The 25,422-nt window shown below is 37.9% G+C and overlaps 1 protein-coding gene across 3 annotated transcripts in view; it reads left to right on the top strand.

The window, feature by feature from the left end:
* METAP1D (methionyl aminopeptidase type 1D, mitochondrial) overlaps positions 1–25,422 on the top strand; it is a 45,512-nt gene that overhangs the window by 5,534 nt on the left and 14,556 nt on the right. Inside the window, exons 1-4 of one of the 3 annotated variants that reach the window (XM_064660848.1) lie at positions 13,075–13,153; positions 18,332–18,498; positions 20,808–20,957; positions 24,664–24,812. In XM_064660848.1, the coding sequence (XP_064516918.1) occupies positions 13,090–13,153; positions 18,332–18,498; positions 20,808–20,957; positions 24,664–24,812 (530 nt within the window). In that variant the 5' untranslated portion in view covers positions 13,075–13,089. Of the gene's footprint in view, positions 1–13,074; positions 13,154–15,017; positions 15,100–18,331; positions 18,499–20,807; positions 20,958–24,663; positions 24,813–25,422 lie in introns of those variants that run through there. The other 2 variants (XM_064660847.1, XM_064660846.1) reach the window with 2 other exon arrangements.

Here is a 25,422-nt window from a genome sequence, read left to right as displayed (position 1 = left end):
TGATCTTCTCTATGAGGGATTGTATAATTTTCCCTTTTTTTTTTTTTTCTCCGTCCTTCTCTCTGGCTCCCAAACAAGCACATTCCTATAGCAGTTGGAAATTCACATCTGATGAGAGAGACTTGCTGCCTCTCCTTCTCTTTGAGTTTGACATGATGATGTGCCATGATGGGTAGCTTGCAGTGCTTCCAGACACCACATCCCAGTGCTGTTGACCTAGCAATATTTATTAGCATTAAAATTTAATTTGAAAATATTTTGAAGTAATGAAGTGGGAGGGGGAGTGGGTTACAGGGCAATTGCTTTCCTTTTTTTTACATTTTATCTATTCAAGCCATGTGTATTTGTCACAGTGGTTTTTTTCCTAAGTATTTCTATTTAAAATCAGTGTTTATTAAAATATACTTGTGTACCCAGCCTGACTTTCATGTTATATATGTGAAAAAGCGAGGGAATGTATACAAGGAGCAGTCTGTACGTTGTACGCTCTCCGCCTTACAGTTATTGCATCCCGTAGAAAGAGGCTGTTTGGCTACAGCCTTGTTTTAATTTCATTTTTCAGTTTTCAGTTACACATTTCTGGAGTCTCCCTGACCACTGCTGTTACCTGATGGCGCCTATATTTCATCAAGTTTAGACAAGCAGTCTACCTGGACTTAGGCCCAGAGGAGCTGCTGTAACTGATGAACATGATCCCCTCTGCCCGGGAATTCAAGACTTATAAAACCACGATTCCCAAGGGAATTGAAAGAAAACTGTGTTCAGACCTCGCCTCTTGCTTTTTTTATTTTCTTTGTTGTTTTTATGTAGTGTTGCCTTGTCCTGATGGGTAGCATACCTTACCCCAAGTGAAATCTAGTATTAGTTTGTTGATGATTAGGAGAAAAGATTCTTTTTAACCTAGACTGAAAACAAAAGCAGCGAAGAATAATAGAGCACAAGCAGAGACAGAAGTTGCTGTAATATGTCTTGATTACTGCTTACAAATAAAGTGACAAGTTATTAAACAAAATAACAAAAAATGTTGCAGCATGAGTGTTACCATGTTGGTGATTTTTTACTGCATCATCACTTTTAGGCTTCCAGAGTTTATTGGATACAATTGCGTAGTTTAATTTTGTTCTTGCATGTTGCTCTCAAATCTGTTTCATTCCATCAGAAAAGCTGCATTATATAAAGATTGTATATTATTTTAGCTGTACAATATTATTGTGGTGGATTTTTTATGTAGAAAATGGTTTTAGAATTTTTTCTTATGATTGCAGAATGAATATTAGTGTTCAATGTAATTAAATTTAATTGCATTTCCTGTATGTTTTAATTTTAGTTTGCTCTTATATACCTTTATTTTCATCGAGAGTTGTAAACTTGACGTATTTTTTTAAAAAGCATGGTGTTGGCAGTCAGACACAAGCCCACTTTAAATCAATGAAATAATTAGCCTAAAATTCTTCTCATGTGGGGGACTTGTAGTTTCTGCTTAACAATCAGGAGTTGTTTCTTCATATTGTTTTGGATTATGTGACCTTGTTCATTTTTTTCTTTGTAAGTTTAAAAAATTTAGATGGGGAAGAGTAATTAAAAGCTGCTTTCTTCCTTATTCTGGCTTTTATATCCAGGTCAATTGGGCAGGCTGGCAGAACTCTTTTAGCTACATACATTTTTGCGTTTCATTTATCTTCTACTGCTTGTGTGTGCTTAACTAACATGTTATGCCATTACTGTAGAGACTTTTTTATTTTGATATCTTAAGAAAAAGTGGTTTTTTGTTTTTCTATTATTGTAACAGTTTGTTTTGTTTCTTAAACATGAGCTGTTTACCCAGGGAGGAGCTACAGTGACTGGAGAGCTTGTATAGCTCTGAGTTCATGAATGTGAAGACTGAACAGATAAGGATTCTCAGATTTATTTATTTAAATCTAGTGACTAATAAACATCTGAAATAAAGATGGTGTTACTAAAAATTCATTATTCTTTTTCCCTGTGTAAGGGAATATAAGGTCCTACTGTAGCACAGTACAGGTATTGTTCACACCTTCTGGGTTTCTTGTCTGCTCTAGGTTTGACATTCCTGGTATTTCTGAAGGTTTTTTTTTTTAAAAAGTCATTTAAAAAAATCATATCAGATATTTTTAAACCTCAAAAATTGGAATCATGCAGTGTAATCACATTAAGATTTTTTTTTCCAGCCACCAGCAAGGGAGAGAGTTACTGTTCTTGACAGACAAAAATTCGTTACAAGTTTTTGATAGTTCGAGAACACTGGAGGAGTGAAGCTGTTTTCTTCAATCATGGTGCTAATCGGAGGCTTTCAGGGTTGTCTGTTGCCTGAATTGTAGGAATCTCCTGCACTGGAGTCTGTGCAGCAGTTAGAAATAAATAGGGAGAGAGGCAAAGGCTTCTGCCAGCACAGCAGCTTTCTCATCTCACTGCTTGGTGGGGAATCAGTTTGAGAACCTATGTTGTGGGGCTCACTTTGGCGTCTCATGGATTTCCCGTTTCCTGGGGTTGGTGGTTCTGGAGGGAGCTGGCAGTCCTTGGGAATTTACCAGCTTTGGAAAAGGGAGGCTCTCCAGCTAGCTTGCCACTGTCCTTGCAGTAGAACAGGTCCTCCTACAGCTGTGTGGCTGAAGAGAACCTAGGATCTTAGCACAGGGTGGGGCTCAGGTCCTTCCTGGGCTTAGGAGGCAGGAGCTAGGGATATTTGGGGCTGGTAGTGTGCATGGCTTTGGATAAGTCATTGAACTTTCTGTGTCTTTCTCCACCTATAATGCAGATATTCACCTACCTTGCAGGTGCATTGGTTGAAATTAATGAGTTGTTTGTAAAGCACTTTGAAGATGAAAAGCACTATAAAAATGCTAAGTATTATTATGTATGAGCTCTTGAGTGTATAATGGCTGTTTGCCTGCCAGTATTTAAAGCAATTTATAATACACTAAGTATGAAAGGCACTGTATGAAGTCAAGTTCTAGTCTCCATTTAAGAAAAGTCACTCATATTTTGTGTTAAGCAGTTCAGGTCACACCACTGGCCTTTGGTGTTATCTAGAGTGAAAACAAACTCCTAAAGATTTTTTAAAAGGAACTGTTTCAAAACATTAAAATCATATTTTATAATAAGGATCTTTTTCTCAGTTGCTTGTTTCTTACCCCCTTTATATGACTTAAGTTTTGATTGATAAATTCTGAGGTTTTCTGCCTTTTTCTGTTTTGCCAAATTCTTCTTCTCAACCTTACACTTTTAAACTGCTGTAAGTTTTCTCTCCCCAGCCTTTACACCTGTCTCTGCACTTGCCATCAAAGCTCATGTTCTTTGTACCACTTCTGCTCAGTGGCCCTTGCCACATTGCACAGATTTCCTTAGCCCTTCATCTACCCATCCCTCACTTTGGGGCTTCCCCTGCACTCCTGCCCTGAGGAATCCCCTGCCCCAGGTGCTCGCTGCCAGCCAGTGCTGCACGGTGTGGTGCTCTTCTTCAGGATGCTTCTCCAATAAATGTCAGAGTGAATTGCCTGTCAGACAGGCAAAAACACCCACAAAAGGGGCAAAGCTGCTCTGTGCTTGAGAGGCCTGCTTGTCTGAGGCCTGTTGGTTCGCTGTTCTTCAAGGCTTTTGAGCGTAGGTTTTTCTAAGCATCCTCCAGTGGCAATGTGGGCTACCATGTAGGAAGCCAAAACAAACTGATAATGAACTTGCTTTCTAAATGAAAGTCTTGCTATCAAATTCCCAGGTTTTGTCAAATCAAATTGAAAACAACTGCATACTGTTTGTTATGTATCAGCACCATGTAGTCTGTCCAGCTTGGATAATTAAATATTCACTTTAGCCTCAATCTTGGTTTGCTGCATTGGGTTAGAAATGTGGCAGAAAACAAATACCCCGTCTTTAATAGATTCACACTCATATATAATTACTGAAGCGCAGTCTCCTTCACGTTATCAGGTGTGTCGTGTAACCAGAATAGTGGATGTTTTAATTGTAGGAGTAAAATGTGAGAGAATATGCATGAAAATTTGTATACCACAGGGTAAGGTCTTGTAGTTTATTGGATGCAATTTGGACGGGAAAATATTGTATGTGGCTGTGTTTTGTCTTATAAAAAGTGTCAGAATTCTCTATTTTGTCATAGCTATTACATTATATTGCTATGTTTTTTAAAGGATTTAGGAGAAATGAACTGTTCATTGGCAAAGGGCTTTATCCATATGAGAACTGGCTTTTCCTTGGTGGACAAAGGAAGTTTGAATTATTTTTTTTTTAATTCCCTCAAAATACTTCATATTGAAAACATTATTTGAGTGGAGAATACTGAAAATGTTTTATGACATAGAAACAAAGTATGGAAAATTTGTTTGTTCTCCTTTTAGAGATCTTGTCCTTTCCAAATCAGTAGCTGTCTTTCCCTATACTTCTTAATTCCTGAAGAAAAAGAAAAATGTTGGAAACCAAGTGTTCAGCAAACTGCCCTACTGCATGGAAGCCTTAGAAAGGAGAATAAAGGGCTCCTCAAAACTCCTTTGAGGTCTTTTGGCAAACATGCTCAGTAGCGTGCAGCCTGAGAAAACTATCATGAGTGTTTTTGAAAGTTGCACTATTCTCTTTTGAATTTAGATTATAAATAACCACCCACTCTAACCAGCTGTATGAAGTCTCCAGCTTTCACATTTTAAAGGTGTTTACTTCCAGGTATTCATTGTTAAAACCTGTTTAAAGCTATGTTTCAGTTTTAGATCGAGCTCCTTTTGCACCATTGCAGTAATAAACACAATCTGAATTTATACATTAATACTTACAGCATATCAGATGCTCTCTGAAGAAATGCATACACTTCTCAGATTATCTGTTTCATGTTTTCTTGTACATAAACTTAAATTAGGTCCTGCCCTATCTATTTTTTTTAAATTATGAAAGTCAACAGATGTGGCGTAACATTGAAAGAAAAAGGCAAATAAATTGTTTGTTTCTAACATAAATTCCAGCTGTTTAGTCTCAGATTTTCTGATAGAGACAGATGAAGATGGAGTTGGACAAAAGCAACAATGAGCTCCTAGCTTCCTTCCATGTAAAATGGAGATGCTTTATGTAATAAATAGTGCAGGCACTGCAGATCTGCTTATGTGCTTCTTGAGTTCTCAGCTCTCGAGTGTGCTTGTAAACTCATCTGGAGTTGTTGAGTTGAGGTCCTTCAGCACTGGACAAAGTGGATAGTCATCTTGCAAAGACATCCTGGTTTGACACTGAGAGGAAGTGTTGCCCATAGTGTTTTGTACAGATCTGAGCATCAAGTCACATTTGTGCATTGTGGATGAATCAGTAAGTGGTGACAAGGGTTAATATCATTGCCATGTGCTTTCTGAACTAACACCTGTGAGGTGACTAGGCAAGTCTCACCTTTCCAACCTATTTCTGGTTGTTCTGCACTGATTATTAACATACTTCCTGTGAGTCATGGCAGAAATGGGTGTTCTTTAAAGAAATAAATAAAGTAGTGGGATTTGTCTGGGTTTCTAAAGATTTATTTATGCTCTGACACACTCTGCTAAATCAGCAGAGGCTCAGCTCGTGCGAAGATTTCACTTCTGGGAAAGCTTAAATCAGTTCCTCAAAAAGATCAAGTTGTACTAGGAAGGATTGTTTTGCTGTTATAGCTCTGTCCCAGCAGCTTTCTGAGTAGTATCATCATATTGTCTAAGAGTTTTGGGTTCTAGAATACTCTCCTTAACTAATACATGTTTTCTTGCCAAAATTTAATTTCAGAGCAACTCAAAGCTTGCAGAAGTAGCTGTTTCTAAAACCTGCTTGATAAAGACAGTCTTGGTTTTGTTCATTTGGAGTCTATTTTGTCTTTTGTAAAAGCTGCTTCACAAAATCAGGTATGGACTGAAATAGTTGCTGGATAAACTTTGGCAAGTTTTGCTGCAACAGTACCCCCAACTATGGGAACCAGATGGAGATTGCAAGTGGGTTGGTGGGATGTTGGCAGCTGAAGTTCAGCCATATGAAAATAAACTGCTGGGGTAAAGGCACTGGTTCTCTTCTGTCCACTGTGGTGTGACAAGTGGTAATTCCCTACCAACCACTGCAGGGCAAAGGCACAGGCAAGTCACTTCTGATGGCTGTGCCTTTGCCAAGGGAGCAGCCACGTCAGAATCAATTTTGCTGTAGCTGTTTGCTTACTGAATGCAAATCAGGAGCCTTGACGTTTATGAAGTTGTGGCCAGGGCTGTAAAATTCAAATTCACAGTCACATCACTTTTCAGTAGGCCGTGCAAGTGGATTGAAATAGACTTCACATTTTCTGTGATAAAATTATACAGCAGGATTCTTATTATGTAATTGACTGAATCCACTGATTTGGAGATGACTTTAGAGTCAAAAGGATTTGAGACCTCCTCCTGTACATGACTCAGCTATGATTTTGTAAAGACATGTAACTTCTGTGATCACATCTTTCATATATTTTAGCCCCAAAGCTGGTCAGAATTTAATCAGGCGTTGAACCAAAGTTTTTTAAGTCAGACCAAAGATACGAAGTCAAACACAGAAGTTGCCTGATTGTGTGACTGGGCTTCTGCAGAACATTGTGGAAACACCAGCACTCCCTCCAGACTTGAGGCATTTAGACTCTCTGTCCAGCTCTATTTTATAATTCTCAGAATAATTTATAGTGCGTCGTGAATCATACCTGGGTTGGGGTTTAATGAACAACTTCACTGACCTGATTTTTTAATTAGAAAAATAATCACAAGTAAAACTGTGGGTTGTTTTTTTTTTTTTAAGTTGGCCTGTGTGGGGAGTGGCTGTCGTGGGCCTTGCCATACCCATCCTTGGAGCACTGTCTGCAGTCAGCAGCTATTATGTGGGTGACTGACACCTGTACAGTGTGCATCAGGAGGAGTGACAGGGAGCAAGGTCAAGATCTGGAGGTGAGAGACACTGCCTAAAGTACAACTGGACTGCGTGAGCTTCTCTCTAGGAATTAAGTAGCTGCTGTAATTTGTGATTTCTTGTTTTTATTTTAATGAGTGCTTCTTGTGTTTCCTCCAGGAAATCTCCCTTAGTAACAGCTGGGGTGTTGACCATGGGATGTGGGGCAGTGTAGAGAACCAGAGGTCCTTCCTTACCTCTCAGGACTCCCAGCTAACTCTTGGGATCTAGATGTGGTGTTTTCTCATTGAAAAGCAAAGGGCCAGATGGGCAGGGCTGGAGCCAGTCCCAAAGATGTGCTTTAGAAGTTTGCAGATGTTGAATGTCAGTTGTCTTAACTCCTCCTGATGTACATCCTGTGGGACAAGGCAAGGCAAATGATGTGCCAGATACTGACCTGCACATGGGTTGTCACACAATGAAATACGCTGACCTCTCCTCCATGTTCCTGACAGCTAGGAAAGGTCATGGCAAAGACTGAACCTTATTCATCATAGTGGTGGTAGTTGTTTAGTAAATTAGCCACCAGTCCCCACGGATGCCTTAGCTCTGCACTGATGAGTTACTGCATCCAGTTAAGGTGCCTGCTATACCCAGTTGTTCATTAGGTACTGGTGAAACACTTGTCCAGGGCATGAGTGTTGCACATTAAGTCTTATGAGGTCCAAAAAGTTGGAAAGCTCCTACTTTGCCATATGTTGGTTAGTTTACTTTAAAAGCTGAAGCACAGTTCCTATCCCCCTTCATTTACATGTGTGGATTGGAAGAGAAAACGTGGTGAAGGCTGTCAGAGAAAGTCAGTGGCCAGTGCCCAAGCCATATTATTGGTTTTCATATCTCAAAGTGAGTAATTTGGGATTGTGTTGGCAGATAAGTGGCACCAAGTGAGTGGCCAGTATAGTTTCTGGAGAAGAGATGTTGTGTGTGCTGCTATTACTGATATACCTGTTTAACAAATAAGAGCTGCTTTCAGTGGTAACCAAGACCAGTTTCAAGAGTTTAAGTTTGTTACTAGAAAACAGACTGAAATATGTATGGCTGTGTTGATATTATTGTGATATAAGGATGGATGCAGAGGGCGGTCACTGGTAAAGCTTAACCATCTGTCACTGGATGTCCAACAGTGATCGGGGAGGAGGCAAGGAGTCCCACCACCACACTGCCTGTAGTCTCACAGCCCATGCATTCCATCTCCAAGAAGCTCGGACCTCCCCTGTGATGTCCAACAGGATCTGCCCCATGGCATAAACAATGTGGGGTTTCCCAGGCAAGCTCTGTCAACCCTGTTACCCCATAATATAATCAAATGTGTCATCTCTGCCTTTACAGAAATTTTGTGCCATGGCAGTACTTTGGTGTTTGAGGCAATTTTGATGGCTTCCTTTTTTTTTAATCTTAATAATATATTTTTTGAATAAATGAGTCTGAATGTTTGGTACACAACCATCCTGTTACTTTCTGCCTGTTTTATGCTTATGTTCTTTCCCTTTAGCATTTATTAGAACAGCTTCCCTTTCTACAGAAGCGGTGTGTTATTTATAAACTGCCATTTTATTTGCAATATGCCATATATGAAATGGGCCGTAGATGGTAGTTACATGGCTTGAGAATAGAACCCTTAATTTTGATGTGTTTTATAAACAATTGGCAATAAATGGCCTCATCCTGTGTCCTTTGACTTTAGCGGGAGTTTTCCGACAAGTGTATTTACACAGGAACAACCAGGCTGCCAGAGCAGCGTCAGCGGGCAGCACGCCTTTGCATTCAGCACAGTTGTGTGTCCTCGTGCCAAGAATGAATTTTGCTGATTCAAATTTGCTCAGTTTGTCAACACACAGCTCCCATTGAACTTCGCAGGACGAGAATCATTCTTGGCACGGGGCCGTGGCAGCCCAGGGAGCGCTGCCCGCTGCCGGCACCGGCTGTGGCGGGAGCTGCGCACTGGCAAGAGAGCAGCACCTTGGCTCCCCAGTTTCCGAGGCTCCCGTCTCCTGTTGCGTGTGTTTGCTGTTGTGGGAGTGGTGGGAAGAGTCAGTGATAAAAAGAGATCTCGTAGGTTAGTTTTCAGGGCTTTTTTTTTTCTTGTGTGTGGCTGTCTGGATGATTAATGTGAATAGGAAAATACCGTTGACCCATTTAGATCATGTTAGACAACATCCATTGCTCATCTACATAATGAAATACACACTGAACATTATGGCCTAAGTATAAGAGCCAGTAAACTACAAAAATAATATTTTACTCATTTAGATTATGAAGTAAAATATAGGACATTAGTACTAATCATAGTATTAAATTTTAAGCTATGCAAATTGTAATTGTCAGTGAAAAAGAACTATAAGTTGAAAGGCTATTAGCATTTCAGCTTTAACTGTTAATTTGAGTAATTTTTTTTTGCTAGTGTGCAGCAGTAGAAAAGTCTATATGCAAAATATTTAATAGTAAGTGCAGAAGTGTTTGTTTTATACTGTTATTTAATTTCAGTCATTAAAGAGATGTTAGAAAATAATTTGCAATATTAAAATATATTAACATTTTATATTACAGAGAGTAAACTGCAATCTTTACTTGAGTAAAATCAGCTATAGAAGGCAAATTATTAGTAACCAAAAAACGAAATAATTTTAAGCATTTATTTAAGTACCAAAGCAAATAGTGAAGCCTTTAAAAGTATGGATTTTGTCAAATAGAAACATAATTGTCAGCATTTTCAACTAAATACAAATTTTAAAGTACTGAATTTAGGCTGACAGGTTTCTATGGTTACCTACCTTTCCAGTAGTTTGGTAAATCAGCCTGTGAGTCACTAGTAATTATTTGGTTTTTTGTTTGTTATAGTTGTAATTCTGTGTTCAGTTTGAATCTAATACAGTTCACACCACATGCTTTGGTTTATGTATATTTTAGTGTGTATGATTGACAGTGATTGAGCATTTCTTATGGAGTGCTTGGTTTTTTTTGTCATAAGTGATGTATGTTGGTACTTCTGAAAATGTAAACAACTTCTTCCTGTATCACTGTTTGATAAACAGGGACTTTTATGCTAAGAAAGAGGTCTTTGTAAATGTTAAGCATGAAGATAAGTGAAAGGTATTTTAAAGATATTTAAAACAGCTTCCAAACATTATACCCTACTCTTCCAAGTTTGAACCATAATTCTATCATTATAATTCATTCAGTGACCCAAATGTCACATATTTATGAATAAGCTTCCAAGTTATGCATTAATAGCACATACTAATGACTGACAGGTTTAAAAATAAATGTTTTAATCAGGATGCTACAAGTTATCTGCGGCAAGCACTTGATTGGAACGTCTTCCTGGTGCAGAGCATCTTCTTAAAAAAATTAAAAAAAAAGCACTTATTTCCACCACCACCACAGTAGTTTAGTAGAAACAGCTGTAAACTCTTACACCTCTCTGCTCATATATCTGAATTATAGGATGTAATTCCCCAACCTTAACACACTTGTCAGTCTAGCGAAGGACACATACGCGTTTTCTCAGTAAAGGCTTAACTGTCCTAACAGTAACTTGTGTTTTCATGTGAAAATAGGACAATACAAGTCATTAACAACTTTTAACACAAATCAAAAAACACTGCTAGCTGTCATTTTTACCAAATGAGTAATTAGTTAACCCATTCATCCCAAACTTGCTAGCCATGTGCACTTTTTTTTTTTTAATTTTGGTATAAGACTGGCTTATGATTCAGAAATCGCATTGTGTCTTTAAAGATTTGGCTGCAGGTGTATTGAAAATACTTACTGCAAGGATTCTTATACTTTGTGAAGGAAAAAGTCTGACTACCCATCCTCTTACCGTGTCTCAAGCTACATAGAAAATCCTGATACAATGTTCAGGAGCGTTCCTAAATTTTCTGTGCAAAGATTACTCTTATTTCAGCAGTGTTGCTCACCCACTGAAAGGGTTTCTGTGGGAAGTGGTTTTTTGTGGTGATCCAGACATATTTTTCCATTTCAGGTGGAAATTTAAGAGGTTAAAATAGGATTTATTTTTAACATTTAATATTGATTCAGGCATGTATGTAGGACATAAACATGCCAGTTGAAAAACAGTTGTTTCGCAGAGCACCTGAAAAGATTTTATCCCAGTAGGATTCAATGAATGTTAAAGCTGTGGGTGGGTGCATATAAACAACAAGATTTGGTATTGTGCTGTGTGTGAGGACTATTTGAATAGCTTTTTATTTTAATCTGAAACTGATATTTTTTTTAACTGCATAACTTGTTACAATAATTGTTACTTCCCCAAAAAATCGAAATCATTAATACAATAAGCAATCTTTCAAGCAAAAGTAATTTCTCTGATCTTTTAAAAAACCTAGGGATAAACAGAAAGTGATTGAAAAATGTATTTAAATATGCAAGCCTGAACAGTTATGTTTCTCATTCTAATTTATTCACTTTATGATAAATTAATTTACTCAATATAGGAATGCAGTAACATAAGAGGAATGTTTCTCCTGCTAGTCACAGAAGTTGATACTTGCCAGATGCTGTGATCTGGAGCCTAAATTCCCTTGATATTAACTGTGATTGAAACTCTTAATATTGCTTTGTCCAGCTTTTGTACTGGACTTGTTCCATTTTACTGTAATACTGCTTTAGTCAACACTGTCTTTTTATTTTCTACTAGTGTTATTTTATCAGAGAGAGAAAATATAGTAGAAATAGCACTAGCATGTAAGGCTCTATTGGAAAACTGCAATGCCCTGTTCTCAAAGTTAAGCTTGTACATCCTGATCCTGCTTTCTGTAACAGACAACTCATTTTCTTTGGTATATTAATGAATATTGTTCAGATATAGTTAGATTGTACTCTTCATTATTTAAATCCTATAATACAATGGGGAAGTAATGATACCAGAATTTTACTCAGTTATTTCTTATACTGCCTTGGTGTGACTCTGTGTGTGTGTGTATGTATATATCCATCAATCCATATATATATATATAAATATATACGAAACTGCTCAATTGCTCAAAGGAGATTTTAATGATATAATATTAATTTTTCCTTTTCTTCTTGTTTGTTAAAGTTGCACTGTTGGTTGCTGCTGATAAAAGGTGGCACCGAGCCAGCTTCCTAAAGGAGCTATGAGGAGGGTCATGGCTTGTCATGACCTGGGCACTGGTACTTGAATGTTGTTATTATTGGGATGAAGTACCCTTAGGCTGCCATCCTTCCTGTAAATAGAAGAGGTTCTGATTCTCAGTGGTTTTCCAGTTTACCAACTTGTAGAACAGCTATTTTGTTGGCCCTAAGTTTGACTGAATAATGAATTAGAAGCACGGAACTCTTCCAGATAGAACTAATCTAGGCACGGATTCATCATTTTAGTTTGTTAGTCTAGACTAAATCATAATAAGTAAAGAATCTGTTTCCATATAGTTTATAAATTTACTCCAAATTTAAAACCTGATTTGTATTGGCATACAGCAAAACAAATTGCCCAGTTCCACTCTGCATGAAGGGCAGAATTGTAATTAGCAGGGAGCATATCTGAGGGCCAAAATCGACTTCTTTCAGTGACACGGAGGAATCCCAGTCATGTCGGCAGAGGGGCTGATTCTGCTCCCTTGGAGGCCGTCGGCGTTTGACTGTTCCTTTGCTTTATTGCCTCTTAGGAGGGTAACAAGAACAGCAACTCTGTTAGTGCCTTTGTTAAATAAACAAATCGTCATTAATTTCCAGATAATTTAAATAATTAAATAAAACAATCCCAATTAGAATATAATGTTTGCAAGATAGTGGCCTATGTTTCAGTTTATCAGAGTAGAGTCATAAGCATGCTGTTGTTGATGTTTTCACCAATGTGTTGCTGTTGTAACTGAAGTCACATCTATCCTGATGAATATTTCATTTCCCCAATCATGCTATTAAAAACAGAGTGTTTTTACCCTTTCATTTCTGTTTTCTCTTCTCCAGTACCATCATGACAGCTGTGGCTGTGTCCTGTTTACAAATTGCTGCTAGTCACATTTTCAGTAGTCCTTATGGGTTTTGCTTTCCCCTAATGCGTCCAATTAGGAGGAAATATTTCTCACGAGCGTGGACTTGCTCTTCTTCTTGTAATGGCATAGTTCTGCAATCCAGGAAACAGTGCTGCATGGTGTCCATGTCCACGATTTCCTGATGTGGGAAAAACGTGTGGAAAGCATCTGGAGAGGAGGAGACCCCCTTTACCAGCTTGTTTCCTGTAAGCGAAATTGGAAGACCTTGTCTGTGCAAATAGATTTCAAAATAGAGTCTGCCCTTTGACTGTCTCCATAATTACACAGCGCTCTCTGTATTTTATTTGGCTGCCAGAGCAGTTAACCCCTGGAAGTAAGGGGCTGATGATGGCGTGACCAGCACGGGTATGCAGACATGACCATGTGAATACACTCTTGTTTGGAGAAGCCTGTTGTTAAGACCTTGTTACAATATACTTTTACCAAATTTGAAAATTATTATGTGTTGGATTATGTTGATTAAGATATGTTATATCCTTAGTGCACAGAAAATGTGGAGGTATTAGTTGCAAAAAAGGAAAAAAAAGAGAAGCAAAAAAAAAGTTCTTTTGTGGCTTTGATGTAATCAACATCTGTCAACAGAATGAATTTGCTTTTGTTTAATTTCAAGGGCTCTTGTCCTTCTACTTTGCCCAATCAGTTTCAACTTCTGCCTCAGGCATTTCCCTGTGTTGTTCTTGGGTTTTTTCCTTTTTTTTTTTTTTTTTTTTTTTAGCAAATGCACAGGTTATTGCTTGTGAAATGTGAGCTGCTCTTCTGCTACACAGGTTACACAGAGCTGGAAAGAACCTTTAATCTTTCCCATCCTATTTTTGAAGCTTGAGCATACCTTTGCAACAGGGGGATTACAAAGTCAGTGTTTTATTAGACAGTTAGAATTACGATTACAAGTAAAGGTCTTTCAAACCACAGCCATTATTTCAGATTGAAAAATGGGAACATTTGGTAATTAGCAGTAAAAAGCCATATATTCTTACCTAGTTGTCTTGGCTGGATTCCACATATTGTTACCCATAATAATTTTTATACCTCACTTTAAACTTTTATTCCTCTGAGGTTTCAGCAAAATGAATATTTCCACAAGAAGATAAATTATGATAGAATATTAAAATTACTTGACAACCCAAATTAAAGACCTCTAGTGTTTTACCCCCAAATGGGTATATGCTGTCTCCACAGTCATTCTTTTTTGCAGTTTTAAAAAAAGATTAAATCACATATTTTGAAAAGAGTTGTCAGAACAATGCTTTTGATGTTATTAACTTTATCAAGAGCAAGTTGATTTTATTTCCTAAATGGTTTGGATGTTAATTCTTGTAATCCTAAATAATTTTGGTACTGTGCTTCTGTTGATATTATGACTAAATTATTTTAAAATACATTAATTTATTTTTTGTCTCTTAAGATGTATCCTTGTATTTATTGTAGCTTAGAACTGTCACGAAGTTTATCCATTGGTAACGCTTTTGCTAATTGCTTGGAAAATTGAAGTCTTTTATAAGTAAATACCAAAAACAATGTTGCTAACAATCACATTTGATGAATCATGTAAATTAACAGGTTTTTTGCATGGCTACCCCATACCTCATTCATTGAAAACATAGCTTGATAAATTGCTGTAACTGTTAAATAAGAAGCATTAGAAAAGGGCTTATATGAAAGTTCATTTCCAATATCTCCCATTAAAAATACTTCTTGACCAGAGGAAAATCATATTTAAATTACTAAAATCAACTTAATTAAGGGTCATTAATAGAGATACACATAAAAAACTCTCCACTCTATGAGTGAAATGGGAGCATTTCATTATATAGTGTAGCATGCATGAACAGATAACAATTAAAATAGCCCTAGAGTAAAAGGCTAATAAATATAGGGCACATTGTGCTGCGAAATCAGTCACTTAAAAATGCTCCCACCCATCATAATTTTGAATGCCGTATTCAGCCACTCTGACTGACTCATTTAAACGGAAAAAAAAAATAAATGTAATTTCCACACAAGATAAATTCCTCTGTGATTCACAAGAGCTCACAGTGCGCATTTATATCGTTAATACAAAGAGAGGTCTGGAAGGTGTGCTGAGGAATCCGGCGGCTCCGGCAGGACGTGCGTGCACTGAGATTGCACAGTGAGGTTCACTGCCGAGTCAGCGGAGCAGTTGTCAGTAATTTCTGTGCTTGCTGCATTGTATCTGCTGATGGGATTCAGTAGTGCTGGTGATAATTCTCCTCCCTGCAGCTGATAGTAAATATTCTGATACTCGTGGCAGGTGACGTAGCCTTGCTGTTGGGGCAGAGAATAAACACGTAAAGGGTCAACTTTGCATCCTGGCTGTGCTGGTCTGTTACCAGGCTGCCCGGCTGCACACTCCGGCTCTCTCCGGTGGCTGCAGTTTCTGCTGGAAGATGCATTAAGCCCATGTTTATGAACTGTCTTACAGTAATTAATACACACAGAAAGCTTAACAAAAAGAATGTGCTTGAGCACCAGTGTTGCAGAAGTAAATAAAGGCACTGAGAAAAGCTTTGATGATTGTAAGGGATGTGGTGGAGGGAATCTCTGAGCCAGACTTGGAGAATACAGACAGTTGTTCCTGTCTTGGGTGATTGATGATGTTGCTATATCGAATTAGCTCTGAATATGGGAGCTTAAAAAAGAAAAGGAGCTGTGGAGGCATCAGAAGGCCTTCTTAAGGAAGGAAGTGTATGGATGGAGTCCAGATTTTCATTATAAACCAGTAACTTCATTATATTTTAATGCCGTTTTATTTAATTTTATTTTTACTTTGTAGGAGAATGTTTTCTCTTATAATTTTTTATATTTCTAAGAAAGGTTTAGTTGTACTGTTTCTATCATTCTTGTGATATAATTTAGGAATTGTATTATACTATGGTGATATTTATTTGCATGTTGTATTTCATCTGTTCAAATAGTAGATATTTTTGTGTGCATCTGGTTTATAATAAGTAGTTAGTAGAATAACAACAGGTTACAGTAGCTTATTATCCTGTTATTTTGTGACAACACTTACAGTGTATCTTTGGGAGAACAGAGGTAAAAATTTTTTTCCAAATTAAAAGATATCCCTTCTGAATGTGGGCTAGTCAACAGGCATGCACCCGTGAATATGGTTTCATGTATTTAAGAGTGTGTATTTGGGAGTGCGTATTGTGAATAATTGACAAGCACACTTGCACCTTTTCTCCCCTGATTAAATTTTGACACAGTAGACAACATGCCCAGGGAGTGTGCCGGACGTCAAGGAGAGCATTTGAAATAGATGTTCGCATATTGATGTCCACATGGACTTCAGTTGACCACATCAGTGACTGTGGGATTTCAATATATTTATAATACCTTTAGCTGTGGTAACAGCAAGGTACTTCCACTGCGCTCTGTAAAAGAGGTACCTTAAGCTTATGCTGGCAGAGTGAATTCTAGTTCTGATGGCCCAAATGTTGCTGCTTCAGCAGATTCTGTGCTTCTAGCTTCCAGAAATGAGTGCAAACTAGCCAAGTTGTTTGTAGGATGCTTTGGGTTCTTTGGACATGCTTACAGGGGCAGGTTAGGTGACTTTCTTTTTTTCTTGTTTGGGGTTTTTTTGTTAATTGGACAATGATTTTTTTCCTTGTGAGGAGACCCTAGGACAGCAGTAGATTATGAGGCTGCTGATTAAATTCTAATTAATGTACCACCAAACGCATCCAGCTCTCTGTTAACTGGGCAGCTCCACTTCCTTGGGAGGCACTTTCTTCCCTTTTGAAGCAGGCAACTTCCACTGGAGTTCTTGGGTTATACTGAGAGCTTGATCTGAGCCTCACCCTTCAGCTCCACTTTGTTACTTATCAACAATTAAAAAAAAAAACAGTAAAAATTTGCTTGCCTTGAGTAAAAGTTTCTACAGCCTTTCAGAGACTGGTAACTAAATGTAACACTAATCACTGTCCAGAGAGATGATCAGGAACACTTCCAACCAGATGCAACTACTTCATTCAGTCTGTGTTTTGGGGCTCCAAAACAGTGTGTAACTTGAATTTCCTGTGTGTCCTGGAATACTGTAAAAGGGCTGTCTATGAATGAGTGTGCATGTGGAAGGATAATTTCTGCATCTGAACATGATAAATGCATCCAAAGGAAGGAAGGTACAATAAAATAAAAACATGCAATATATGCAAGAAACTCTTCTAAAAAAAATAATTTTAAGATAGTTACAAAAATGCAGTAGATTAATTTCTTAATTTCTGTGATATAAAAATGTTGAGTTACTTCTGTTTAAACAAAAACTTTTTACTGAAGAATAATTATTCATCTGGATTACTTGCCACAGGATTGCTCTTGTGTTTGTGTACATAATGACATTTTTCAGAAGTAGATCAACTATTATGTTAAACAATGTTTCAGAAAAAAACCTCTGTTTTGATTGTAGAACATTTGAGTAATGGAAATATACTCTATGTGTAATTGCAGCGTAATTGGGCAGTGCCAATAATCCTTTTGAATTTCCCAGTTTTGATGCTGGCATAATTTTTAGAGGTACATTATTTTGGTTTGATGTCTCTGAGAACCTTTGGGACTCAATGCCCATTTTTCCCTTTTTCTTTTTTTTTCTTCTTCTTTTATGAGGGGGCAAAATATGTCATTGCCCAACAACTAAGCTGGAGCAATTAAACTGATGAACTGTCATCCCAAATTCTCATGTGAATTAAATGGAAATCTAATTCAAATATTCCAGATAAATTTCAGTTTTTAATCCCTTCAATTGTCTTTGGCCAAGATTAAAAATATTTCCTGAAGTTTGTTCTGTTGCCCGGCTAGGCAAGACAAAATGAACCCCATTCCTTGCGTCTTGAGCAGCAAGACAGAGAGCACCATTACTTTTGTTATGTTCAAATCTGTGACCAATTCTGCAAAAATACAGCCCAAAATATTATCTGAAATAACATTAAATCTTTTTTTTTTCCTTCTCTTTTCTTGCTCTTGTCCCTTATTCACTGTTTTGCCAAGCTGCACTTTTGCCAGTGCAGCTTCTGGCCATGAAAATTCTCCAAGCAGGGGCCAGTTGGAGGATCACTCCTGTCTGTAAACTGTGGGGAATTTACCCACACTGTTTTTTAATGCATCAAACCAAAACAATCTGATATTTTATAAACCTTCAAAGTATTGTTTGGGATGGTCTTTTTGTCCTCATTTCTTCTTCTTGTTATTGCTCTTTCTATGACAGTACAAGATTTGAACTACCCTTGGCAACTATGTGAGTTCTGTGCTTTGTTTTACATGATGCTCTTCTTTTTGCGTACTTTCCATTTTGTAATGTGGAGGTAGAAAAAAACATTAACCACTTTTAACTTCTCTTTTAACAGGTTCTGTGACTGGCTGCCACATAATCTTTTCTTCGTTCAGTCGTAACTACCCGAACAGGCAGTCAAACAATCAACAGCAAAGATGCTTCTTTTTTCAGGGACAGAGGAACACTGCTTATAGTATAGTTTGGCCAGCTGTGGTTTCTCCAGCTCACCAAGTTCCTAAGGTACTGCAATTTCTGTTATCTAATCTGTTAGTCAGTCAGTACAGAGTTTTCAGCTGTCTACCATGTTGGGGTATCTAGTTATTAGGGATTTCAAACCTGGGGCTTGCTCAGTTATAGTAGTATAAACATGGAGTAATATCTGTCAGTACTTCTCGGTCCAAATTCTTATTTTGGACAATTATAGACAGTCCTACCAGAAGTCAGTAGGAATCATTCATGATCATCTGAGTCCTTTTCTGTATAAATCTTTAGCAAGATAATTATAAAAATGTTTATATTTTGCTGAAGGTTTTGTTATTTGGTTATGTCAGATTTAAGAAGGGAATATACAGTACCTGCTGGCAGCTGCCCTGCTACCCCACTGCACATTCTAAACTCGAATTCTTTTTGCCTGAGTGTTTTTTTTCCTTGCAACATACTTCTATTTTTATTTACTTTAGAGCCAAAAGGGACTTTTTCATGCAAATGCAAATTTAACATGTGTTCCACTTCTGGTTTCCTTTTTTTCTTTTCTTTTTTTTCCTTATTTAGTTACAGCATACAGATTAACTGTTTAGTATCTTTCCTTTATCCAAAAGAAACCAAAGTACTCTTTCTGAACAGTGCTTTTAAGGATGTGCATTAGTACTTTTTTAAATTTTGCTTCTCATTTTATTATAGATTTGTTAGGTGAAATATAAAGTATTTCCATGGGCCAGAAATACTAAAAAGTTTTTAGATAGGAAAGCAGATAAGAATGCTGGATGTAGAGGCTGTGGAAGCTCTGTATGCAGCAAGAATATAGGGTTACATGCTCTATATATTTTCAAAAGTTTAATAGTCGTAGAATTTACAAACTTTATTTTCTGTGTTTAGATGCTTCTTTCAGGATAAAGGAGAAATTTATTGTCATAATGAAAAATTGGCTTCCCAGATCAGGGTTCTCAGACTGTCTAAAAGTCAATCCATGTCTATGAACTCTGAAAACTTGAGGGCAAAGTTATTTTTTTATACAGGGTATGCCAGAAATCACTCTAAAATAACATGGTCTTTTTTAAGATACTGGTCTGAAACTGTCCACGTAGACATTTGAGTGTACACTGCTTTGGGCTTCTCCCTTAATAGACCATAGAGGTCAGTAGGGTCATGTCTCAGCAGTTACTGGGTAAATGCCCTCCAAGAGCAAAGCGAGGGTGGTGCTGTCTATGGAGTTGCTAATCCAGAAAATGGTGGGTTGTTTTGTTTTTTTTTCTAAATTGAAGCCCAAACTACTGCAATAGGATGTTGTTAGGGTTGATATGCCATTAATTTGAAAGAAATGGAAATCTGAAATTCTGTTGTCATAAGTCCGCTAAAGATAGTTTCACTTTTTATCAGATTAGAAATTAAATACCTGTAGGAGTAACAATAGTCTTCCTATTTGAGGAAGTCCCAGTAGAGCTTAGTAGTTGCCCCACTCTTCTGTACTCGTATACCCTGTAGTTGTATGGTTGTATTGAGTACAGCCTAAGTGCCTACTTTTTTTTTCTGCCTGCCAGCTTGAGTCTGTATTTTGTGAAGTCAAGAGCAAAGCTTGTCCTGTGGCCAGTGTGGCAGAAAATCAGCCCGGCTGTTGTGGGCAAAGGGATTCTTCTACAGTCAGTGAAACAGCCCAGGACTCTCTGAGAGAAAGTGCATTGCCATCTCTGTGTGGAAAAAAAATGTTCTTGTGTGGAAAAAATGATGTTTAATACATTTTCCTTGACACAGCAAATCAGGATACCCTTGTGTAATATTGTAGATGGACAAGTTTTAGCATATGAACTAGATTAATAAGTAAAACCCTCTGAGTTAAAATAAGTTAAATCCTAAGGTTCTTAGTCAAAAAGCAACCTCATGCAAGTTAATAGGAGTTTTATCTGAATGAGAAACTAAGGATTTGATAGGTTTAAATTTTGAGCACCTCATTCTGTATGTTTGCCCCGTCACTTCCAGTGTTTAGGTGCCTTTTGTAGAAAATGTCCTTCTTTGCAGAAGAAAATAAAGAGTTTTTAAGTCTTTGTCACAGTTTCATAACTTTAGACTGTGCTGGAAGTTGGCTGCAGTATCTGGGGTTTCAGCACTGGAAGGCTAACAGACTGTGTAAGTCAGTAGTAACAGGCAATGTTAAGTTCAAAAGGGCAGTGGAAGAAATTCTGAGGCAGCCTTGAGGGTTTGCCCTGATGGCTTAGGAAGGTCGATACTACGACAGAAAGGGCAAGCTGCCATGAAGCAGGAGGCAGTATCTGAGAAAATGATCCCATTGTCATGCTCAGTTTTCTGATCTTCATTTTCAATCCTTTTTCTCCAAGCACATAAAGAAGCCAGACTATGTGACGACAGGCATTGTACCAGACTGGGGAGACGACATAGAAATTAAGAATGAAGATCAGATTCAAGGGCTTCGTCAAGCTTGTCAGTTGGCCCGTCATGTCCTGCTTCTGGCTGGAAAGGGCTTAAAGGTAACAATTACAGAAGTCTCATAACAGGATGGTTGTCTTTTATGCTTTCATTTATTTGGATTTTGTTCCTACCTACCTTTTTTTTTAAACTTTCCCATAATGTGCATTTTAAGTTTAACATGTTTAAGTTAGATCCTGAAAAAATAAGAATTTATTAACTTTTGATTCAGTTCGTTGTATGCCTGTTTAATTATTTCTGTATTTTGAACCTCTGTAGTACTTAGGGTGAGTTGCTGGCTCAGGTGTAATATCTCTGTGTCTATAGTCTTCCTCTGCATTGTCTTTTCTCCTCGAGAGTGATCCTGTGTGTATTCTCAAAGGCATCAGCAGTGTTATAGATGGTGTGTCTCCAGGCCTCCCGACTGGAGGCCAGAGTAGACCAGTTCTGTTGATCGATATGACCAAGACTGAGATGTTGTTTCAAAGAATCGTGTCTTGCAGAATACACCACCTAAGGAGTCTTTCTGCTGTGCCTTTTGCAATCGGACATGTCTATCCCGTACTGGCCTTATTAGCCACCAGCGTGCTTGTAACAAATGTGGATAGAGCCTTTCCCAAATCTTCGTTCGTGAAGCCTGGCCATGATAGTCTTCCTCTGTTTCAAGTGTGCCAAATGATGTGAATTCCTCGTAACGCCCACACTGCATTTTTTCCTTTCATTTCATGGCCCATCTTCCTCATATGTCATGCTTTCCAGCTCTGCATGTGTGCAAGCCCAACGGGCTGGTCTGCATTCTCCATTCCTGTCCATCCTTCAGCCCCTTACCATCCTGCGGGATCTGGCACAACTCATAGAAATGCCATTGGAAAAAAACAGCTGCCAAATTCCACACAATTTTCCAGAGTGCATTGATAATAAAGCCTCATGGTTTCCAGAAATGTTTCTACAGTATGTTTTTTGGGACACCTCCCAAGTTAAAATGTACAGGGAGGAACCTACTGCCAGGTTTTGCAGATGAAGAAGTGCTTTCTTAGCTCTGCCTTGGTATTTCATGTAATAGCATACTGGATAGGGTGAAATGGGTTGAGTAGCTATGAGATGCAGAGATAGATGGGGACTGTAGGTCAATCCCATTGGCTTAAAAGGGGATTTTTCTTCCAGCTATCATCACTCTTTCCCAGAGGTTTAATTCTGGAGCTGGGATGGTCAATAATAAAACTGCCTGAAGCTTTAATCTTATATAGCTTTGCACTTTTTTAACTTCTTAATGTGCAATTATATCCCAGTACAGTAAAACTTACTCATTTAAAGCTAAGGGCATATACATGTTTCTGAAGGATCAAGGTGCAACGTGGGTTTGGAATGACAGCAGTATTTCTCAAATACTCTTTCGTTGTCATGTGTAAATACACATGTATGCAGTGTGGTGTAGCTTATGATACAGTTCATGGTATGTGCCAAATCATACATAATAGCAAAGTACTACACACACATAATTAATGTTTTGGAGCAAGAAGGTCTATAAGATAAGAATTACATATCCAGGAGCTGTGTACTGGGAGGGAGGTGGCATTTGGAGCTGCAGTTCTGAGACCACTGCCCGGGTCAGTCACAGGCTGGTGGTGACCTTTGTTTTACACAAGTTTGTCCAAGACTCCCCTGACTGAGAGAATGCTCCAAAACCCTCCCTCATGGACAGTGAGCGTCTTCTGGTTTCCGGTCTGATGATGCGCATGGTCAGTTTATACCCATCTGGTCTTGTGCCAACACTGCTCTTTAATTTAAACAGCTTCCTGCCTTTCCTTGAGTCTTTCCCTTCACACAGGAATAGAGCTGTGCACCAGACTAAACAAACCAAGCTCTTTTAGGCTATTCTCATAACGTAAACTTTACATTCCTAATTTATCTGAAGAGTCCCATCCCTCCACCTGTTCCTGTTGTCTTGATGAACTCACCTTGCACACAGTCCTCCAAACTGGCTCTTGCCTGTGCTTTAGCTAGTGGCAGTAAGATCTTCCAATACAACAAAGGTGCATTATAATCCATGGAAACAGAGGGATACAGTTTGGGTGGTGCATGGTTCTGATATTACTGTTCACTGCCCGTGGAACTTAAAATTACAATATGGTATTATATATGATAGCTCTCCTGGGTTTGAGTTACAAATTTGGGAATAAAGCAGGGAATTCTATGACATGGAAATATTTTGTTAGATACCGTCCCATTGCCACATCATCCAAATAACGAACAAGGTGCGCAGTAGATGCCACCTCAACCTTGCCCAGCTGGCAAAAACATCTTTAAAACAGGTAGTGTTAAAAACAGAACTTTCCACAGGGTATAAGCCATGCAGAGACCACAGATCTGTCTGCTGAGTATCCAAAAGCCACATCAAATTCCTTGAGCAGAGCAGCAGCAGACAGCATCCAGTTGGGTACACAGCAGTTCAGTTTGTCTGTGGGCTGTAGATGATAGATGTGCGAGGAAAGGCAGGAGCAATAAACCTGTGTTTCTCCAGAACCAATGGCTGCAGTATCCAGTACTGACAGCGTGCCGGGGCTGTGGCTGCCACCCAGCACAGAGGCTGCAATGGCTACTGCAAAGCAGGGGATATGTGCAGTAACCCCAAATCCTGGTTGAGTGGGTTCATTGCTCCTCATCTGCCCAACGACGTTTTTGTGCTGAACAAAATTCAAGCTGAGTAAACAGATGTTTTATCTCAGCACAGTACACAAGTGCACTCCGCTGTATTCACTGTGCATGGTCTCAGTGTTTCAGTATATGACTAAGTATGTCTCCTGCACCATAGCCTAACCTGTATTCCACATGTTACTCCAAAATCACAGCCACTGTGATTTTCCTTCAGTCTGCCAAGATTGATCTTCATATCTGTACAAAGTATGCTTTTCAAAGGCTCAGAACTCATTCAAATCAAAATCAATTTGTGGAGGAACCCTCAAAAGTACTTTTCAATGAGAGAGGTTTCCCTACCAAATTTCAAATTTCAGCTCTAACCAGACTGACTCAGAGACAGAGCAGATCCAAAAGAAAAGCAAGAATAATGTTATTTTAAGCGTGGATACTCAGAAAATGGATGAATGTTGGGGTTTTTTTAATATGTACAATTGTGAGGAAAAGACAAATCTAGAAAATGTCAAACATAAAAATGAAGATTTCTAAAAATGATGGATAAGTGCTTGTAGATTCACTGTGATCATCCAGGCCATGGCAACTTTAAGTATAATATCCTCAAAATATGAAGCCAAATATTTTATAAAATTAAAGAATACCTGGAAAATAAATTCATAAAATGCACAACTACATTGTGGTAAATGTACTGGGCAGTTAAAAGACATAATATCCTTTCTTTTACAAATAAAAAGGGAAAATAATGTTGTGTTTTAAAGGACTGAAAGCATTGAAATGAGACATTTCTATAGCAGCTACTGAAACAAGAAGCCATGAGAAATTGGTGTCTTTGAGAAAGCAAATGTGGAAAAAAGGATGGAAAGGAAGTAGACAGTATTTTAGGTTTCTAGGAACCCTTGAGTGCTCATTTCTACTGCATGCTTTATTTAGAACCTTTTTCTCTTAAAAAAAACAGGTCCATATATCAATAAAGTATATCAGGCAGTGTAGTGTTTTGTATCAAAGCAGTGTACTTGAAACATCCAATATTTCATTGAAGCTTGGCTGCAGTCATATTCACTAAATATGAGAAACTATCTTTGCTTTTTTAACAGGATGTTATGTTTGATATTTTAGGTTGGCATGACAACTGAAGAAATAGATTCCATTGTTCATCATGAAATAATCAGACAGAATGCCTACCCGTCACCTCTGGGCTATGGAGGTTTTCCGAAATCTGTTTGTACTTCTGTAAACAACGTGGTATGTCATGGTATTCCTGACAGGTATTTCCCAAATAATATACATTTTACCACTGGGAATTAAAATGTTAAACTGAAATTAATAAATTTTATTAAATATTGAACATACTTCAGCTTAACTAAATGTCATACGTAAACATACTGCAGATGCAGAACATGTTAGCACACAATACTGATAGCTATTATAGCAATGTATGTGAAATAGAAAAAATATATTATCCTGTTTGTAAAGACACTTAAAAAAAATAGCATAATGCCTTTTGAGTTTAGTATGTGGGGGGGAACAGTGCTGTCTGATTTTTTTTCATCCAGCAAAATAAGTATAGGCTAAGGAATAAATATATTTGAATTTTCGTGGGTTTTTTTTTATACTTGCAATACATTCAGCTACTCGAAAAGTAAAATATGAACCCTAGTGAGAGAAAAAGAATAAATATAATGGTAGATTTTTCATGTGTTGATATGTTTTTCTAGTAGTTGTTTCTCATTATTTTATATTCAGCTACACTTGTTCTCTAAGTAGTGAGAGCTGAACATTAAAAATGGTTAGTCTGTTTGCCTTTGCCTTCCTCCATCACAAAATATCTACCCCGTGATTTTTTATGTATGTCATTAGGTGTTTATTCTTATATTC

Source organism: Pseudopipra pipra, chromosome 7 (genome assembly GCF_036250125.1).
Source record: "Pseudopipra pipra isolate bDixPip1 chromosome 7, bDixPip1.hap1, whole genome shotgun sequence".
NCBI classification, from domain to species: Eukaryota; Metazoa; Chordata; class Aves; order Passeriformes; family Pipridae; genus Pseudopipra; species Pseudopipra pipra.
Note: the sequence above shows the minus strand (reverse complement) of the source record. Positions and strands in the feature narration are given on the sequence as shown.